Below are 21,538 nucleotides of genomic sequence, written 5' to 3'. Positions count from 1 at the left end.
AAAATGGTGGTTACTATGGATAGTGAATCAGATGGCTGCTTTGATAATTGCCAAATTTATAAAAAATTGTAAAGATAGTTGGGTTATGGGTAAATAAATCCCTGTTTAAATGCTGCAATGTTTCATTCAGGACTGTGGAGCCTGATTTAACCCCTTATGGACCAACTTCTGGAATAAAAGGTAATCATGACATGTCACACATGTCATGTGTCATTAAGGGGTTAAATAATAAGCTAAATGTAACTTATTCAATCATGGACTGAATTTGGAGTACTGGTACCAAAGCTGAATTTAGTGATTTTATTCACAGACGTTGTTTTCTTTATTGAATAATTTATTTTCAGAATTATTTATATTTCACAATTCCACTTTAATTATCCATTTGTTAATCTGAATGCTGATGTTTGTTCTTATTTGTAAGTGTTTGGGGGGCGATCCTGACAAAAGTTCACTTTGGTTTCAATTTTAAAGTGTTGTTGTTCAACTGACTAGTTGGGAATCAAATCCACGTAGTAATTATTTAGTTTTGTTATTCGAGTGGTTCTGTTATTCTTTTGTAATTTCATTTTTTCTTCCTCACGTCATGCGTTTTCTAGACATCGGATTGGGAAGTGATTCTGTGTGTGTGCGTCCTTCGTCTCACCGGATAAAGTCGTTTGATTCCCTCGGGTCTCAGTCAATACTAAGTCGTTCTTCAAAATTGTTACAGGGTCAATATCGAAGCCTGGTGAGTAGTCGTAAATAGTTTTTTTTTTTTTGTGAAAGGAAAACTCACTGCAGACAAAACTTGGCCAAAAAGTCTACCATAATTATTTATTAATTAAAATATTCCTTTAGTTTTCAGCTGTCGAATCGACAAGCCACAACATTAAGTTAATAAACACATATTTTTATTTTTCACCTATTTATTTATCTATTACTGGTATTTATAAAGCGCCAACAGATTCCGCAGCGCTGAACAATTAGTGGAGAATGTACAATATACACAGACATATACAAAAGGTAGAGAGAGCCCTGCCCTTAATCTGATATCTAGCCATTGGAGCTCATTATACAAAGTGCTTAACTAGATGGTCCATGAGCTTACAGGAGCAGACATGCACTCCTCCACTGGACCACCAGGGATTTCTGATTAACTCTCCATTAGATCACATGAGAATCATTAATCCCAGATATTTATTTATAACTCCCACTGGGTTATCAGGAAATATAGGGCCCCTTTCTGGAGAAAAGGTAAACCGGCGAAGGGAATAAACATCTTCCCATATTTATTTATTACATTTTTATTAATGCAGTTACATTTAAAATAAACACCCACCATAAACTGGCTGCAGATGGGACAGACTTTGGGGCCAAGGGAAAGCCTTTTCTTCCCCTTCTTCCTCAAACCACTCCATATTGCTCTGTCAGAAAAAGGGGTGGGTAATTTTTAAGGAACACACCAAATACTGTAAACCATTTTAAGCCATTTTAGAACTTACCGTACTTGGTGTTTGCTGGGTGCCTCTGCTACCTCAGCCAGGACAACTTGAAGCTCCTACTAAGAAGCTTCATTTAGCTCTCTTGTGCAAAGCCCTGATTCTCTCTAGTGGGGATAAGTGCCTGGTGGATCCAAGGTAAAAAGTCAGACTGTTGTAAAATGGTTGACTCTTTAAAATGACATCTGACTTACAGATGAAGAATATTACTTTTCTTGGTTTTTATTTTTTTTAAGATATAATTCTTTCTTTCCTAGGACATGACTGATAACAGCAACCATCACATAGTGGTGAGGGCCAAGTTTAATTTTCAGCAAACAAATGAAGATGAGCTGTCCTTTTCCAAAGGTGATATAATCCACGTCACGCGACTGGAAGAGGGTGGATGGTGGGAGGGCTCACACAGCGGCAAAACAGGATGGTTCCCTAGCAATTACGTTAAAGAAATAAAGTCATCTGGTAAGTCATGCTTTTATTGATAGTACTATTTATTGTGACTGGGTTGGAAAATTTAATTTTTTATTTTTTTTGTTAAATCTGTTTCCGAGGTTAAGGATGTTGTAAAGTAAAGTGGCAAACAGCATAGGTTCTAAAGTGAGGTTGTGTTGTTTTCTCTTCAAGCTCTATAGTCCCTTTGTCAGTCCTAAATGTAGCAATTGTATGGCAGAATTGAATAGGGAAAACTACATCATCTTTAGGACCTTGTCATCTTTAGACACAAAGTGGTAATTCTTTGTAAAGGGAGAATTGGGGAGATTTGAAGATTTTAATTAAAGGACCACTCTAGTGCCAGGAAAGCATACTCGTTTTCCTGGCACTAGAGTGCCCTGAGGGTGCCCCCACCCTCAGGGACCCACCTCCCGCCCGGCTCGGGAAAGGGGTTAAATCTTACCTTTTTCCAGCGCTGGGCGGAGAGATCTCCTCCTCCGATCCTCCTCTTCTCCTCCCCGTCGGCTGAATGCGCACATAATGCGCATAATGCTTTCCTATGGACGCTGGCGTGCTCTCACTGTGAAAATCACAGTGAGAAGCACGCAAGCGCCTCTAGCGGCTGTCAATGAGACAGCCACTAGAGGACATAGGGGGAAGGCTTAACCCATTCATAAACATAGCAGTTTCTCTGAAACTGCTATGTTTATGAAAAAATGGGTTAACCCTAGAAGGACCTGGCACCCAGACCACCTCATTAAGCTGAAGTGGTCTGGGTGCCTAGAGTGGTCCTTTAAAATCAAAAGGTGTCTGTATAACTAAGGATACAAATTTTTATCACACGTTTTTTTGTTTTATTTTTATCCTTTAAAACTATTGAAAAGAAACCAATTACAGTACACAGCATGTATGAAGTCACATAGAGAGCTTTACATAGGTTAACAGCTTGACCATAGCACATAAGTCATCCCCATATATGAGAAGCTGGATATGAGTTCCTATGAATAAATAAAGTTAACGCATTCTGTAAGGTATAGACCATAAAACACTGTGTGTGCCAGATATTATAATTAAATTTAAAAAGGAATTAAGTTCATTAAAAGAAAAAAGTATATAAAATACAACCGATGGCTACCTGGGAAAATCAGTCCTTAAGCAAAATAAGACATGTATTGTAATATGCAATAGAAAATTTTGCAACGTGGCATGGCCATTATAATGTTGTAAGAAACGACTATTCAACTCAAAAGGACATCTTATTGGTACGAAAAAATGAGAGCCAGTCTGTCTAAGCCTTTGTATATGTATTATATTCATGCAATAGGGAAAACCACACTCCCTCAATAGTTTGAAAAAATTCAATCTCCCTAATAGATTAATCATTAGCGCTCTTACAAAAACAAAGGAAAGGTGATTAGCAGCTGTTGAGGTATTCAAGCAGTGATAATTTAAATTTGAGTGACATAAGGAATATATTAAAAGTACTGCTGAAGGGGTAATATAGTCCCTTCTATCAGTTTAATGAAAGATAATATACTACACAGGACCACCATATATGTGCTGTAGTACCTTAAGACTAGATACCTCCCATCATGACATTATTGAGCGCACTCTGGAAATGCGCCTGATTGGCTCCTATAGCTTCAGCATAAACATTCCGTTCGCTGGTGCAGCACCAAATACGGAGGAATCCCCCAATATTAAATCTAACAAAAAAAAGTCGGAGGGCGACAAAGTAGATGATGCAGTTAAAAGGCTATTGTTATTGAGCCAAAAAAAGTAGAACAATGATTGGTGTTTTTCCTTATTTTCTGGGTCAAAAAATAGCCTTTTAATTGCATCATCTACCGTGCCTTCCGACTTTGTTTTGTTAGTTCTCCCAACACTTGTCTGACCTTTGCCTTGATTTAATAAACTTTACAAATTATTCAAAACACCTTAGTAAAACTTTACAAGTGATTATTCTACAAACCTTCCCATGGACTTAAAATGGTGACTTAGAAAAACTTTCCAGAAGATTAATCTAACTGTAATGAATCATTTAATGTAATGGAAGCTTATTAAATTGAGGCCAGGGTTGCAAAAAACAAATTTGTTTTTTTGCGAAATAAAACTCCACTTTTTGTAACAATTGGTGTCATTAAGACCATCTGACTGGCACACCGCAGAATTTATCCATGCATGCGCACTAGCCTCCCCATGCTTCCCCATGGGACAGCACTGGATTGGCTAAGATCATTGATCTCTGATCTCCGCAAGAGAGGCAGAGCAGCATGCTTGAGACCAACAGCTGCAAGGGAGAAAAGTAAACTAAATTCACCTTTTTTAAACTTTGCTGTTGGGCCTTGGCACCTAAATGGTGATTAGGGCACTATGACGTTAACATACACATTTTCTTTCCAAACGCTATAGTGATCCTTCCATACCGAACTGAAAGTTGGCTGTCTGTTGTGATAAAATTATTTTATAAGTATACATCAGTAAATGCTGGAGAAAATGTGCATGCATACATCCTGCCAAGCTTCATACCTTCCAATGTTTGCTAATATCTTTTTTACACAAATTTTGTGTTTTTAGGGTTTCTTTTTGTTACATATATATTAATTTTAAATGGATATTAATAGACTTGCATAAGTGCCTAGATTAACCCTATCACTACACAGTTGATAATAGTAAACATTGCTAACACATACATTTAAGTGACAACAGCAATTTAATTTGGCCCTCCTTTGCCGATATTTTGGGGAAGTTATAAAATAGTGTTCAGTATACATGCCTTTCAGAAGTTCATATCACTTCCTGAAGGTCGCAACAAAAACCTAGAAGCACATACTGCAAATAAAATGTGTACATGCAGAATATATGTTTAATAGTATGAAGAATTACTCTTAACTCATTACTTTTGTGTATGCTATGTTTGTTAACATTAGAGATTTTAAATTCTAATTCAGAAATCTAAGCTGTACCTCCCTTTTACATACAAAATAATCTTTTCTTGGCACAAAGAGCAGAGTTACAGTAGCAGATCCTGCTAGCCAGTCATCGAATGTCAATTCAATAAATGGTACACTGTGCATGACATTTTGCACATAATTGGCATTAGCCATCCAGGAACTCTTGTTCTGGGCTGCCTAGTGACACTACAATGACACATTACCATTGGTGGACATATACTTCCGGTAACTGAGGGGTTAAATTCTGTATGTGCAGCATTTCATGGGTAAAGTGGTCTTGGTGCTTGGGGTAACCATTTAAATATATTTTATGAGCGTTAAAGAATATAGACAAAAACTTATATGGCAAGCAAGAATGGAAAGGAGGGTATCCTGGTGAATTAAAGAAACAGATATAAGCAAATAGAACACATGGATAAAAAAAATATTGGATAACATAACAGAATTGGATAAGAATAACCAATAAAGAGAGGGCACATGCTCGGTTTCAGGGAAGGGAAGTATTAGATCAAATGAAGGGAGAAGAAAGAAAATGAATAGAACCCCAAAACGGGCAGATAAAGAGAATAACAAAATATTGAGACTATACACGATAAACAAGGTTCGCTCTCTCTCCAAAAACCAGAGGAACAAAGGAAATAGATAAAAACTTATTCAGAACTAATTAATAGGGAATGGAGGGGATCCAGGAGGGAGGGTTTAGTAAGATTCTAAGAATCGCAAGATATATTTATGATATTAATGATGACACATTACCAAGGCCTGAATAATATAAATATCATCAAAACTTACATAAGGCAGGTCTGGAAAAAAATAAAATAAGAATATAGACAAAAACTTACTTGAGTATGGTTTATTTGATGGGATGTTATGAGAAATATTATTTTGTTTTCCACTCATCAAATTGGCATAATGGACAACTTGTAAGTTTGTTCCTTGTAACTAAGTACTAAAATTGTTAGTCCACTTTAAATAGGCTCTTTTGTTGTTAATTTCTTTTTTTTTTTTTTAAATCTGTGTCCCCTTTGCTGTCAGAGATGTTACTCCACCCCTACAGTCTTGTTAGGGAGTTATTAGAATTGTTAATTCTGTACGTATTTCTATGCACAGAGGGGCATTCAATGAATGAGCAGCAAGCATCCTGCTTCTGCAGCAATATAGAAGCTGCATGTCGTAAGCTTCCTGTAGTGGAGGCCTTACGCCCAACAAGGACCCAGGTTGTCAAATGGTTTGCCCCATTACCGAGCAACGACTCCAGGGTACCCTTACCATCATGACGTCTACAGCAGGCTGCAGTGATTTATGATGGTTGGAGAAAACTTTTAACTGCTAGATTTAAACAATGACTGTATGTACTTGGAAGCTCCACATTTGAGTTTTAACAAAAAAAAAAAAAAAATTGTTTTTAAATTATGTAGATTATTTTACTGTCTATAAGGAAGAAATCCTTCCCACTTAAACTAAAATTCAAAAGGAGTGTGAGTGTTAAGAGCAATACAGCCATCTGTTATTGTTGATGTTTTGGATTACGTTCTCTAGAAGTTCTTGATGACTGATTAAGACCTGTAGAGCTTAGAAGTACAAGGGTATAATTGTCTCAATAGCCAGCATAATACAATGTTTTATTTTAATTTTAAATTTCGGTTAAGTGGATGGAAACAATATCCTTATGCATGTTGCTGTGACAGAAAATTCTAAAAATAAAGTGAGCGTAATTTTGTGTACTAATTATAGGGAACTTTGTGTGTCAGCCATTTACTGTAACTGAAGCTCCAATTCCCCAGAATCCAGTTGAGTCTCTTTAAAGCGGCACTGTCATGGCCGCTTCTGTTATTTTTTTAAATTTTTTTTTTTTACCCCCTCCTGACTCCACTACATCTAATTCACCCCCATATGCCCCTGGGCCCCCCGTATTACCTTTTTTTTTTTTTTCAATCTTTATTTTCTGCCTGGACCTAGGTCCTGGGCGCCACCATCTTTGTGTGGGTAGATGAAGGCCCTGTGGGACAAGTTGTCTGCCCACACTAGATAGCGCTGTGAATTTCCCATGCATGCCCAGTTAAACACTTGGGCATTCGCTATTGTCCGAAAATCGGACGGGAATTTCGTTCATTCATTCGTCAGAAAGACGAATGTATAGAAATGTCAGACGAACAAACAAATACTGAATATTGGTGTTCGTTTGTTCGTTCGTTCAGTTTATTACAAGGAGGGAGCTACCGGCGCAGAGCTCCTTCCTTGTAATATGTAAAGATAGAAGCGGCAGGGAGCTGAGCTCCCTGCCACTTCCTAGGCCCCCCATGTCCTCCCTCACTATTGACCCCCATATTAGCATTAAAATCTCCCGAATGCCCCTACTCGCTGTGTCGCAAGTAGCGGTATGTCTACTAAACAGTGAGTAGGCACGTCTACATAAAAGCCCCCCCAACCAATCAGTGCTCTGAGTCATTCTACACAGCATGGGAAAATTTCCAAAGAACTTTACCACGCTGTGTAAAATGACTCTTAACATTCTGATCGGTTGGATTCCAAGCCAACCAATCAGAGTGCTGTGACATGTAAATGTAGACTTACCTGTCAGTCTCCATTTACCTGTCGGAGAACTCTCTTGGTTGGCTTAAACCAACCAATCAGAGCGCTCTGAGCCAAGTTGCAGGGTGTGGGAAGGCTTTATAAGCCTTTCCCTGCCCTGCAGAGCTCAGTCTGTGCACGGTGCCCTCGCTGGGTTAAGATAGAATTTTTGTTTTTGCGTTGGATTTTTATTTTTTTCGACTTTTTAAAAAAAAAAAAAAAAACAAATTTGTGCTCGTTTTTTATTTTATAAGTTCGGGTATTTTGTTTTTTTTATTTGCTTTTTTTGGGGCTGAAAAACGACATCAAATGGTGTTTTTTTCCCAAAGGACCCCATGTCACCTGGAGAGGGTAGGGACTGATTGGGGGTGGCAATAGTTCCCCCCCCCCCCCCCTTATTGTAATTTAGGGCCCCCATCCGCCACTCATGAGTCATGGGTGGAGGCTGGGGGGTAGGACAATAGGTCCCCCCTTATTGTAAATTTATGCCCCCCCCCACCTGCTGCTCATAACTGGGGGGGGGGGAGGACAATAGCCCCCCCCCCCCCCATTTTCATTTAGGGCTTTTTATTGTTCCTTTAATAATTCCATGATTTTAGAACTACAAAGAGTCACTTATTTTTATAATTGGTTTAAAGGCAGCCTCCTAAAACTTTTGCACAGTGTCTCTGGCAATATGTAGACACATTACACAATTACTATCTATCCAGTATGAGCAACCTCTATTGCATATATATACGGAGGACCTGGCAATTTAAATTTTTTTTTGAAATCCAACATCTATACAATCCTTATTTCTCTTTTCGCACTGCACTACAAAAGTGATTTATGTATAAAATAATTCATAGTGCTGTCTTTTAGAAACCACATTTATTTCAACACACTATTCATCTATTCCACAGAAAAGCCAGTGTCTCCAAAGTCAACCACACTGAAGAGCCCCCCAAAAGGGTTTGACACATCTGGAATCAACAAAAGTTATTACAATGTGGTGAGTTTGTGTACTCTACCATTTTCATCTGGTTGTGGGTTTATATTACCTTTTTAGTACTATTGTTATTGTTCTCATTTAATATTATAAAATTAAATTTTACCCAAGTTATTTATTATTGTTATTGAGCTGTATTGGTAAAGATGTCACTGACTTTGTCATGTTCCTTAAAGCCTTATGGTCCTGTTATTTTTATCATGGAAATCTAAGAATTGTTACTTTTAGTATTCAGGAATACAAACTAACAAACTCTGGTCTACCCTTTTTTTTTTTTTTTTTAAGTCCTACCCTCAAGACCCTCCGCTGACCCTGGCTAACTTCTTTGTTTAGTCTCTTTGAAGGCAATGAGAACTTGACTCCGGAAAATCAGAAATGTTTGGTATATAGTGAATTTGCCAAGAAGGTGCTGATATGCCCCCTTCAATCTTTGAGATTGTGAGAAAGGGACAAACTTGCATGCCCCTTCTCACTCTACCTCAGGGCATTACCATTAATATTCTGATACAGAACTGAGCAGCTTTTGCTAACAGTGCTTTAAAAATTGTCACACAATTCTTCTTTTGTATTTCCACCCCAATTTCCAGAAAAAAAGTATTTTTGATGATCTAGAAGACTGCCTACTATTTTTCCTTCGGTAAATTTATTGGCATTTTTGTAGTTACGTCTAGTTAAGGCTTTAAAAAGCACAGCATAATGTCCTTATTAAATGTGCTTGAGATTGTGCAAGGCTTTTCTAGGGCGTTTTCACACTCACAAGGTGGCTGTCATCTTCATATTGTCGGCATTGGTTGGTGAGATACATGACTGCCTGTCATCCTGGTGTGCTTATATTCTGCCAGGCTTCGTACCTTCCAGTGTTGGCTCCGTTGCTTTTCTCACCACTTAGTATTTTTAGGGTTTCTTTTTTGTATGTATATATGTGATTTTAAATTAATATTAATAAACTTGCATAAGTGTCTAGATTAAACCTTTTCAACTGTTGACATTGGTATACATTGCTAACACCAAAATCTAAGAGAACAACAATTTAAATAATTATTGTTCAGTATACGCGTGTTTTAATAGTTCATATTATTAATGCAGGTACAAAAAATAGACACACAAGTACCACATTTTGTAACTTTTAGAAACAAACATAGGAATAGAAAATGGTTGCATACTATGCACAGGGATGTATTTACCACAAGGCATTTGCCTAGGGCGGCACTTTCGGGGGGACGCCAAAAAACGCCACCCCAAGCTCCCAGACAAATACCTTGTTTGCCTCATATTCTGGGGTTGTACACCTTACTGTGAGTGAGTGTAGCTGTCAGTGTGTGTCTGTGAGTGAAAGTGTGTGTCTCAGTGAGAATGGGTGTGCCTGTGAGTGTGTGTATGTCATTTTATGTGTATCTGAGTGTGTGTGTCTGTCAGTGAAAGTGTGTGTGTTGGTTAAACAGTGTGTCACAATGACTGTATGTATATGCCAATGACTGTATGTGTCAGTGAGTGTATATCAGTGCATGTATTAATGAGGGCATGTGTCGGTCAGTCAAAAAAGTGGCCTTTTGGGGGGGGGGGGGGCCCGGGGGGTGCCCGAATTTAGTCGTGCCTTGGGCAGCACATATCCAAAATACACCACTGACAATGCACATGAATAAGCTGCAGAAAGATTTTTGCCCCCAATCAATTTATAAGCAGTTTGTTAAATCCAGGCACGTCTGTTATGTAGGACATTGCTACCAGCATGTGTTTCTGTACAGTGCAGGTGAAAGGGATCTTACATTCCATCAGCACAATACAAAAAGGAATGTCATCGCTGAGGGTTAAAGTGTCAGTCATGCCGAACTTACCTTTCCTCAATCGATTCCTTATCTCTCCTTCTGTCAGGATCTGTTCTTCATTTCTTCCTGTCTGCTCTAGTTTTCTTTAAAACCTAAGACAAAGTCGGGACTATTAAGTGTGCTCCGTTTCCTGTGGTCAGAGAAAATTTCCCACAATTCTTACCTTTCCTCCGAGATCTCGCGATGCTTCCTGTCAGTATTCCTGAACTTCCTTTCATTTTAGATAGAACGCCGGCAAAAAACTAAGTTGTCTCTCTCCCCCATCTCCCCCGTTTAGTTACATAGCCCTCACTCGCAGGGCAGTTGTCGTCGTCCCCCAGCTAGTTAATAGATGCCCCATCATGGGGCCAATTTTTTTTTTTTTTTATTACAACGGTGAGCAGCCACTGGCTGCTCACTGTTTAGTATACATGCCCCTACTCGCGGCATATAGAGTAGTGGCATTTGGGAGATTTAATCTCCCTTATGCTATTATAAGGGTCATATTGACCCCCATAGAGTAAGGGTGGTCATGGGGGCTTAGTAATATTTTTACATATTACAAGGAGGAAGCAGTGCGCCGGTAGCTCCCTCCTTGTAATAAACAGAACGAAGATGAGGTCTTCGTTCATTCGTTTGAAATTTCTATTCATTCATTCGTCTTTCTGACAATTGGGGGAGGGGGGGGGGACAATTAGATAGTGGAGTCAGGAGGGGGGTTAAAAAAAAAACAAAAAAAAAAAAAACGGGATTTGGCCATGACAGTTGGACCCCTCATGATTTTCACTTCATAGCAATGCAAAACTAAATCAGCACGGAGTTCATGAGGGTCTCCCAAATAAAAAAAACAAAAAACAAAAACCTCCACACTGTATTTTATTTTTAAGTAGGGATGCACCGAAATTTCGGCTAAAAATTGGCATTTCCGTTTCGCCTGAAAATTGATCAAATTTGCAGAATTTATATATTTAAAAATAAATAAATATATAGATTTATTTTTGTAGTGCATAGTTTAAAGGACTACTATAGGCACCCAGAGCACTTCAGCTCAATGAAGTGGTCTTGGTGCCAGGTCCCTCTAGTTTTAACCCTGCAGCTGAAAACATAAGTTTCAGAGAGGGTTAATCCAGCCTCTAGTGGCTCTCGCTGACAGCCGCTAGAGGCGCTTCTGCGATTCTCACTGTGAAAATCACAGTGAGAAGACGCTGGACGTCCATAGGAAAGCATTGCTGGGCATGCGCATTCGGATCTGACGTCGCCAGGGGGAGGAGAGGTCACCAGCGCCGAAGGAGCCCGGCGCTGGAGAAAGGAAAGTGGCTGAAGGGGTTTTAACCCTTTCAGCCCAAGGGGAGAGGGACCCTAAGGGTTGGGGTGGGGGGGCCTAATGACCCTACAGTGCCAGGAAAACAAGTTTGTTTTCCTGGCACTATAGTGGTTCTTTAACAGACATGCTTGCATTAACAATTCAGATGATTATATATATATATATATATATATATATATATATATATATATATATATATATATATATATATATATATATATATATATATATATATATATATATATATATATATATATATATATATATATAAAAAATTAATAATAACATGAAAAGTCAAGAATACTGCACTTCGTACAGGGGAGGGGGGAAAGAACACTATGGGACATTGGAGGGGGGAAAGAACAGAAGAGCATTTTGGGACGGGGAGGGGTGGCAAGAGCACTATGGGGGGGAGGAACATTAAGCGGGGGGGGGGACACTAAAAGAGAAGGGAAGTTTTTCATATTAGATTTATTAAATTAATTTAAAAGTCTAATAGTAAAATTATAGGAATAAAACTTTTTTTTAAAATACATTTGGGGAAAAGTCATTTTCGGTTTCGGTTTTTGGCCCAAGGGCATTCTGAATTTTTGGGTTTTGGCCCAGAATTTTTATTTCGGTGCATCCCTATTTTTAAGCATAAATATAGGAATGAAGAGAAGAATTCCATGTAGTATTCACAGAGAATAAAGGTTGGGTGACAAGAGCATGTCTGTTTTATTAACCTGCTTCAGAATTTTACACTATTAGCTGTAAACAATGCACATAATCTATATGGCAATAGACAAAGATCTGATTATTATTTTAATTAAAATAACTTCAAAATTGTTGCAGAGTAGAATCACCTTAGTAATTGGTAGACACGTGCAATTCGTTTAGTTCCGAACATACATTCGGATCAATTTTGTACAATTCGGATGCTTTTGAATGTCTGAAGTTCGAATTGCCGAATTTCTCAAGTGCCGAAGTGCTTCGGATTTCTGAAAAGTGGCAAAACAAGAGAGGGAGGGAAAATTACATGAATGATGACGTGAATCTTGACCAATAAGCTAATTCCTGGCACTGGGAGCGCTATAGATGTGTAAGTGGTTGTGGTGGTTAGGGCTAGGGTTTAGGGAGCCCTACAGATGTGCAAGTGGTTGTGATGGCAAAGTGCTTCGGATTTCTGAAAAGTGGGAAAAAAAAGAGGGATGCTTACGAATGTCCGAATTGCCCAAGTACCGAACCGAATGCCGTTAGTCCGAATTGCCGAAGCAGTAGAATTTACTTACTTGCCCAAATTTCTGAACTGAACCAAATTTTGTCTTGACAAAGGCCCTAAGGGGTCGAAACGTTGCTGTGTAGCTCCTGGTTCTAAATAAAATTGCCTACATTTTAGAATTTGTTGGAGTGTCTGGATTATTTTCTATAATTAACAATTTTACATTTGGTCCATTTTGGTACTGGGACTTGTCCATTGGAGCACCCTGGATTCCTTGACGAAGGGTTTAGTGCACTTCCACCATCTATCTATATCTATTTGAATGGATTAAAGACATTAACACATAGTAACTTATAGTTGTAGTCGAGGACAAAAGCCGTATACATGATAAGTTAGATATATGAGCAAGTCGGTTGTGGTGTGCCGAAACAGACGTATCGGGTAGGCCTGTAATAAAAGAGGGCCCACCTGTAATAGTAATATGTATAAGGGGAGAGGTGGGAGGGATGAACCAGGCAGCATCAGCCCTGTGGTGTAGGGGGCCTGAGTTTAAATAGCCGGGTAACCCCTCCCACAACTTCAGGCTACGCCTTCCAATTTGTAGTCGGGGACAAAAGCCGTATACATGGTAAGTCAGATATATGAGCAAGTTGGTTGTGGTGTGCCGAAACCGACGTATCGGGTAGGCCTGTAATAAAAGAGGGCAAAAAGTTGAATAAGATACCTTATTACACATCTTTACGTTGCAAGATTCGTAAAGGCTTGCCCTACTCAACTCTAGCTCTGATTGTGGTATGTATCTAGTAATATACTGTGGATTTCCAGTGTCCTAATGTTTATGGTGTGAGCAGGGACATTTGTCTGGAAGCAGCGGATGCTGCCCTGATTCTGGAGGAATGTCCCGAAAAGGCATTGGGGTTGAGTCCCCGTCTAGTTAAGAGGGTTCTGAGGTACATTATGAATTTAGCTGTGGTGAGTGGTTTGCCCTGCTGGGATTCTGGTGTATAGAACGATGTACAGATCATCGTGGGAGGCAATCAGTAAGGAGACTAAAATTAACCTTTCCAGATGTCTTTGCGTATGGTCAGAAAGTAGGGGCATATTGAGATTTGGTCCAGTGAGTGATAACCTGTAAAGGTCTGAAATTTTGACTGGCACCTTATTGTCCGTAGGATGGTCCTTATGTCCCTACGTATTACATGTGGTAAGAGGATGTGAACTGTTTGGTACTAGGATAGGCACTTAAGATATGGTGTTGTATTCCAGCCAGGTAAGTTTTGTAGTGTTAAGAGAGATTTTTTACATTGTGTGGGCAAAAAGGAGAGGAATGTCACAATAGCGACTAGTGAACGAATATTGGTATTATGGTAATCGGTGGTAAACTTGTTGTAAAGGTGAAATCTCTTGTATGCTCGTGATGTATAATCAGAGAGGGCAGCTCAATCCAGAAATCTGCCAAATGCCATGAGGCGAGTTAGTGCAGGATTAATCCATGGAATGTGGGTATAGCCAGCTGCTTTATTGTCAGAGAAGCACTTGACAGGTTCCCCTATCCACTCATACCTCCCCAGGCCTTGTAGGCTGCCACTATGGGGTAGATTCCAAATAAATGTTGACGAGGAATGGAACGTTTTTTTTCTTTTTTTTTTTTTCTTTCTTTCTTCAAGAGTCTCAACTGGCCAGCCATCTCAGAACCAAAAAAGTCACCAAACTGGCTGTGAAATCAGTGTGTGCAGACGCATTGGTCCATGTAACTGGGAAATGATGAGAAATGGCGGGAATAACCTAGCCTCCTATTCCAGTGTGGTATGAACCTGAGCCATATGTGTAGGTCTGCTTACAACTAGTGCCAGAATGCAACTGTCGGTGGGAAGAAGACTCAGCGGTCGGGAAATAAATGTGCAGAATAATTCTCATGGAGAACTTCAATGTGCCCAGTAGGACTGTAGACTCTCCCCCCGCCCCTTCCCGCATGTTCAATGGAGGAAATCAATGAGTTGAGGCTAGGGGTGGGTAATTAATATGGTTGTCAAATACCTTCTTAAGCAACGTGATTGTGTTGCAGGGTCTATTAATGCGGACTGAAGGTTCTGTCACTCGTGAATACCAGACTGGTGTGTGACCAGACCTGTGTGGAACTGGTGTGTGGAAACCTTGATGTAGAAGTCGAATGAGTGACGGAAAGGGTGTGCTTAGAGGTAAAACTCCAGGTAGTCGATGCAAACCTTCTCTATGGTGAGGAGAAGTAGAGCCACTTACATCACGAAAGTCTGAAGGCTAGGATGAATTCTGGGATAGTGAGTTTCTGATTGAGTCTGGGATTCTGGTGTATAGAACGATGTACAGATCATCGTGGGAGGCAATCAGTAAGGAGACTAAAATTTACCTTTCCAGATGTCTTTGCGTATGGTCAGAAAGTACGAGGGAGTAATAATGTAAACTGATGTGCTAGGGGCGGGATTTGAAAGGATAACATAACCATGAGAGGGATTTGGGAGTCCTGTGGCTGGGATGTGCGTCAGTGCCTGTGGAGATTCCAGTCTCTGTAGTCCATCGTTGATGTTATGTATGGAGGCAAGTAGACTGGATATCAACTGTTTGACTTCATGTGATTTGGCCTTGTGGGCAGGGGCCACTGAAAGGTGTGGCAAGAACACTGGCCTCGCGGGGACTGTAAAAAGAGTCAATATAAGAGGCCTTGCTGGGTGAGGACCTAACTCGTAACCTGGAGAGGTTGATGTGAGGCGTTAGCTATGTGTTGGGCCGAGGGGCGTATACCTCCATATGCGGATGAAGATGGGTGTTGGCCTCACAGAATTGATAATGATGAGGCTAGTTACTGGCATAGCTGGGAACCAGGCCGCCAGTTGACATACCGGATCCGTTAATGGGACGGGTGATGGGTAAACATACCTTGCTTGGAGTAGAATGTGGTTTCCTTGCCAGAGGAATGAGATATTGGAGAACCTAAAGGGAAATGATGGTGGGAGGCAAGTTGGAACTGGAATTGGGCTTGACTACTGTGAACAAAGCACGCCTGTATAATCGGGGTGGTTGTTCTTGAGGCTGGTCTATGAATAGGTAACCTGAGGACATAGTTGTTAGAATCCTGACCCTACGATGGTGGGTACAAGATTCATAGGACATAAATCAAATATCACTATAAGTGAGTAGGGTGAGGATCCTAGGCCACTACCAGAGACCATGGGGAGTGTTAATCCAATACTGCGACAATAATGGGGGATAGGCAGAGTCATGAGTGACCGCTAATTGGTCCTGTGACTTCTGTAGCTAAAATACATATAGGGGGATATGGAATACCAAGCTATGAGGGTAGTTTTGAGCTATCCCGGTAGGGCTTAGAATATTTAATTATGGTCGAGCCAGCATGGGAAGGGGGGTGTATGTGTGGGGAATTAAGGATCCCCGGGCGTGGGCCTGTGTACGGCCTGGCGGAGGAATTGCGTGCCAGCGTTGGCTGATGTAACATATAACAGTTAGGAGTAGATTTGCTGTAGGTTTGTTGATACTATGTCTGAATAGCAAGGGTCGGTTAGGATGATGAACTTGCTTGAGTAGAATATAGCAGCGATGAGTAAATAACCTTTTGCATAATACGTGATTATTTTGACGTAGAGTCAGGGGGAACATATGATGGTATGATAAAGCCTGGTACACTAGGGTTTGTCCCAGGGAACATGACGATACATATACTGAACATAGGAGTGTGGCGTGTTACAAAAAGGTTTAGCGAATAGGTGGTCGTCTGCCAAATAAGTAATATACCTATCATGGGAGCAAGTATATAGATTGGCCATAACACATGGCTACAAATGTGAACGTGATGACTGCCTCAGAACAGTACCAAGTCCATGAGTGATAAAATAAGACATATGCGATATATGATGGTAATACTTAGTGAATATTAAATGCTTACCAGAGCTGAATTAGTAATGGGAAACTGACAATATCCATGCACAATCATAAATAATAACAAGAAACATAGCAAACATAACCGAACTACAGGGGGCAGCCCAGGCAGCCCTCCCCGGCAAATGAGGCCCCCGGGGGCCATGTGATCGCTCTCAAAGAGCGATCACATGGCCCCCTATAGCTGGCTAAAATATCAGACAGTCTGGTTGGCAGTGTAAAACATGTTTAGAATTAAATTAAAAGTATTTATATTTATATATATATATATATATATATATATATATATATATATATATATATATAGAAAATAAAGATTCAGAGCACTCCGAAGGTCTTAGTGAAAAAAATATATTTTATCTGTGTAGAAGGATCAACGTTTCGACCCGCAGGTCTTTATCAAGATAATACAACATACAAACAAGTGTTCTTAAATAACCATGATAATTAGCAGGAAATTGCTTACCTCAGTGTGATCGTGATGCCCCATCACCATGTGTAGACGGTGTGTATTGATTAAAATGTGGCGTCTAGCATGCGTAGCCCAGTGATGACGTGAAGCGGTGTGTGTCCAATGAGAATAGTGAAAGAGTATCATGTGTCTATGATGATGATAGTTATGGACGCATACGTAAAAGCGTGAGGCATAGAGGGTCGCGCCGTGATGATGTAAGTTGTATGCGTCCGAGGGAGAATGCGTAAAGAGAGTTATGTATCTATGACAACCACCTTTTACGTGCGCATGCGTGGAACGGTAAAATACAAAACAATTAAAAACAAAGTAAAGGAAGACATTCTAGCGGTTGTAAATAAATAACCGAGTAGATGCAGAACTTATATGATAAACACAAATTAGATCACAGATACATCAATAGTAAATTAACGTGGCATACATGTCACTACTGAAAGTTATGGAATAGCGTCCTGTAGCTATGGAAACCCATATGACAGAAGCCTGCATAAAGAGTTAAGTAAGTCTCAAAGAGATCTAAAGAGATGTGATGTGTGTGTGCAGAATATATACAAGGGATGTATGGTCCAAGATGGATCCTAGATATGTGTAAACGATATGATAAATCTAGTGAGTGTGACTTAGTGAGTGAGGTGAGGGGCATTGAAGGGACAAAAAAAAAAAAAAAAAAAAAAAAAAAAGGGGGGGGGGAAAGGGAGAGAAAGGACCATGGGTGGAATATGGGGTGTGTGAAGACTTGATCAGTGCAAAGCATAAAAGTATAAACAAAATAGTGAAGAAAAACTCCCATTAAGTGACAGCAGAGAGAAAACACAATATGTACAGAGTGACTGGTGATGATAGGAGTATATACATATATATACAAGGTGTAGAGGTATCAATCCTCTAGGTGTAGATCATCTGTAAAAAATGCATTATATAGCATATAGGTATAGGCTATGGATCGATGTGTGGCTCTATATGTATATTGAGAATAAGAATGAGCGTATAGAAAATAAAAAAATAAAAATAAAAATAAAAATTATTCTTTCTTATTTTTCCTATGGCTGGGTAGGAGAGACACAATTTAACGATTGTCCAAAAAAGAATGAAATTTCTCTTCCGGAGGGACCTATTATCTTGGCCACTGTAGACGTTAAAAATCTCTACACCATAATCCCCCACCCAGAGGGACTAGAGGCCATGAGACAAATTCTGATCCATTCAGATCAATACCAGGGGCCCCCTATCGAATATTTGTTGGAATGTCTAGAATTCACTCTGACCAATAATTACTTTCGATTCGAGAAGCATTTTTATATCCAGCAAACAGGAACAGCCATGGGATCGGCCATAGCGCCCAATTACGCCAACAGCTATATGTATGCCTATGAGCAACAACACATTTTGTCAAACTATCAATCTAACATCATATCTTATTTTAGATATGTGGACGACATTCTCATCTTGTGGTCAGGCTCCTCCTCATCTTTTGACAGCATGATTCAGGATCTTAACAACGTAGAGTCTCCTGTACGCCTAAGTCACTGCAGTGACACCAACAAGATTCAATTTCTTGATGTTGAGCTCTACCGAACACAGAACTCCATTGGATATACTTTATACAAAAAAACATCTGATCGTAATACAGTGCTACACGCCACTAGCTTCCATCCTAGTGCACTTAAGAGATCCCTTCCGATCTCCCAGTTCCTCAGGGTACTACGGAACAATTCAGACCCAGAGAACATCAAACACCAGATGGAAACCATGCGACAATCTTTTTTACAGAGGGGGTATTCGCCCCACACACTTAAACGGTCATTACAGAGAGCCACTGAGATTTTCCATCAATCTCTGCCACAAACTAGCATAGATCCACAAGATCCTGCAACTATTACACTACCATTTTTATACCATACAGCTAGCGATCGGATCGCTAAGGCTATTCGAAACAGATGGGACCTATTGGCCGCAGACCCTACACTACATCCTAAATTCTCACATCCTCCCCGGATTGCTTTCAGACGCAACCGCAATTTGAGGGACATTTTGGTTAAAAGTGATTACACCAACCAATATGAGACAAAAAAAGGACATACGAGGATGGGCTGCTTTAAATGCACCAATTGCGTCACATGTGGACATATGCTTGCAGGACCATCATTCGTCCACCCTCACTCAGGTAAACGATACCTCATCAGACATCACATCACTTGCCTGACGGATCATGTCGTTTACTTAATCTCATGCCCCTGTGGCCTCTACTACGTGGGGAAGACGGACCTTACATTACGAGACAGAATGAGGGGACACCGCTCAGGCATCATGACTGCATTCAGAGACGGCAAAACTGAGAAACCGGTGGCCAAACACTTTCTTGAAGCTAACCATCGACTCCCGACGTTGAAATTTATCGCCATCGACCATATCCCCCCACTGTCTAGAGGGGGCGATCGCTCCAAAAGTCTTCTCCAACGCGAAACATACTGGATAAAGACCCTGGACACAGTTCACCCCAGGGGCCTTAATGAATACATTTCATTTCATTCTTTTTTGGACAATCGTTAAATTGTGTCTCTCCTACCCAGCCATAGGAAAAATAAGAAAGAATAATTTTTATTTTTATTTTTATTTTTTTATTTTCTATACGCTCATTCTTATTCTCAATATACATATAGAGCCACACATCGATCCATAGCCTATACCTATATGCTATATAATGCATTTTTTACAGATGATCTACACCTAGAGGATTGATACCTCTACACCTTGTATATATATGTATATACTCCTATCATCACCAGTCACTCTGTACATATTGTGTTTTCTCTCTGCTGTCACTTAATGGGAGTTTTTCTTCACTATTTTGTTTATACTTTTATGCTTTGCACTGATCAAGTCTTCACACACCCCATATTCCACCCATGGTCCTTTCTCTCCCTTTCCCCCCCCCCCTTTTTTTTTTTTTTTTTTTTTTTTTTTTTTGTCCCTTCAATGCCCCTCACCTCACTCACTAAGTCACACTCACTAGATTTATCATATCGTTTACACATATCTAGGATCCATCTTGGACCATACATCCCTTGTATATATTCTGCACACACACATCACATCTCTTTAGATCTCTTTGAGACTTACTTAACTCTTTATGCAGGCTTCTGTCATATGGGTTTCCATAGCTACAGGACGCTATTCCATAACTTTCAGTAGTGACATGTATGCCACGTTAATTTACTATTGATGTATCTGTGATCTAATTTGTGTTTATCATATAAGTTCTGCATCTACTCGGTTATTTATTTACAACCGCTAGAATGTCTTCCTTTACTTTGTTTTTAATTGTTTTGTATTTTACCGTTCCACGCATGCGCACGTAAAAGGTGGTTGTCATAGATACATAACTCTCTTTACGCATTCTCCCTCGGACGCATACAACTTACATCATCACGGCGCGACCCTCTATGCCTCACGCTTTTACGTATGCGTCCATAACTATCATCATCATAGACACATGATACTCTTTCACTATTCTCATTGGACACACACCGCTTCACGTCATCACTGGGCTACGCATGCTAGACGCCACATTTTAATCAATACACACCGTCTACACATGGTGATGGGGCATCACGATCACACTGAGGTAAGCAATTTCCTGCTAATTATCATGGTTATTTAAGAACACTTGTTTGTATGTTGTATTATCTTGATAAAGACCTGCGGGTCGAAACGTTGATCCTTCTACACAGATAAAATATATTTTTTTCACTAAGACCTTCGGAGTGCTCTGAATCTTTATTTTCTACATAACAACGCTCTGCAGCACCAAGGCATTTTTTGAACAAGTGAAGCAAGTAAGGTAGAGTGCCAGACCTCGAATTTGTTTATATATATATATATATATATATATATATATATATATATATATATATATATATATATATATATATATATATATATATATATATATATATATATATATATATATATATATATATATAAATGCAGACAGCTCTTGCACTCTTCACTATTTGTAAAGTACCTGGTGCTCTGGTAGCTCATGCACAGCAATAGAAAAAATATACCAGCACTCCTAGGATTTTCAAATGAACGTTTCAGCTCTCCCTCAGAGCTTTCATCAGGACATATACCCTGGTATATGTCCTGATGAAAGCTCTGAGGGAGAGCTGAAACGTCGATATTGTACTTTGGAATAAAAGGAAAACTTCATTTGAAAATCCTAGGAGTGCTGGTATATTTTTTTCTATTGCTATATATATATATATGTATATGTGTGTATGTGTGTGTGTGTGTGTATGTGTGTATGTGTGTATATGTGTATATGTGTATATGTGTATATTATATATATATATGTATATGTATATTATATGTATATATGTATAT

The 21,538-nt window shown here is 39.6% G+C and overlaps 1 protein-coding gene across 3 annotated transcripts in view; it reads left to right on the top strand.

Moving 5' to 3' along the window:
• The window catches only part of ARHGEF7 (Rho guanine nucleotide exchange factor 7), a 149,030-nt gene that overhangs the window by 49,160 nt on the left and 78,332 nt on the right, over positions 1 to 21,538 (top strand). For all 3 annotated transcript variants that reach the window (XM_063459854.1, XM_063459861.1, XM_063459868.1), the window contains 3 exons: positions 597 to 727; positions 1,736 to 1,937; positions 8,335 to 8,423. In XM_063459854.1, coding sequence (XP_063315924.1) covers positions 597 to 727; positions 1,736 to 1,937; positions 8,335 to 8,423 — 422 coding nt within the window. The remainder of the gene's footprint in view (positions 1 to 596; positions 728 to 1,735; positions 1,938 to 8,334; positions 8,424 to 21,538) is intronic.

The sequence above is a fragment of the Pelobates fuscus genome, chromosome 1, assembly GCF_036172605.1.
Source record: "Pelobates fuscus isolate aPelFus1 chromosome 1, aPelFus1.pri, whole genome shotgun sequence".
Taxonomy (NCBI): domain Eukaryota; kingdom Metazoa; phylum Chordata; class Amphibia; order Anura; family Pelobatidae; genus Pelobates; species Pelobates fuscus.
The sequence above is the reverse complement of the archived record's forward strand: the minus strand, read 5'-3'. Positions and strand labels throughout refer to the sequence as shown.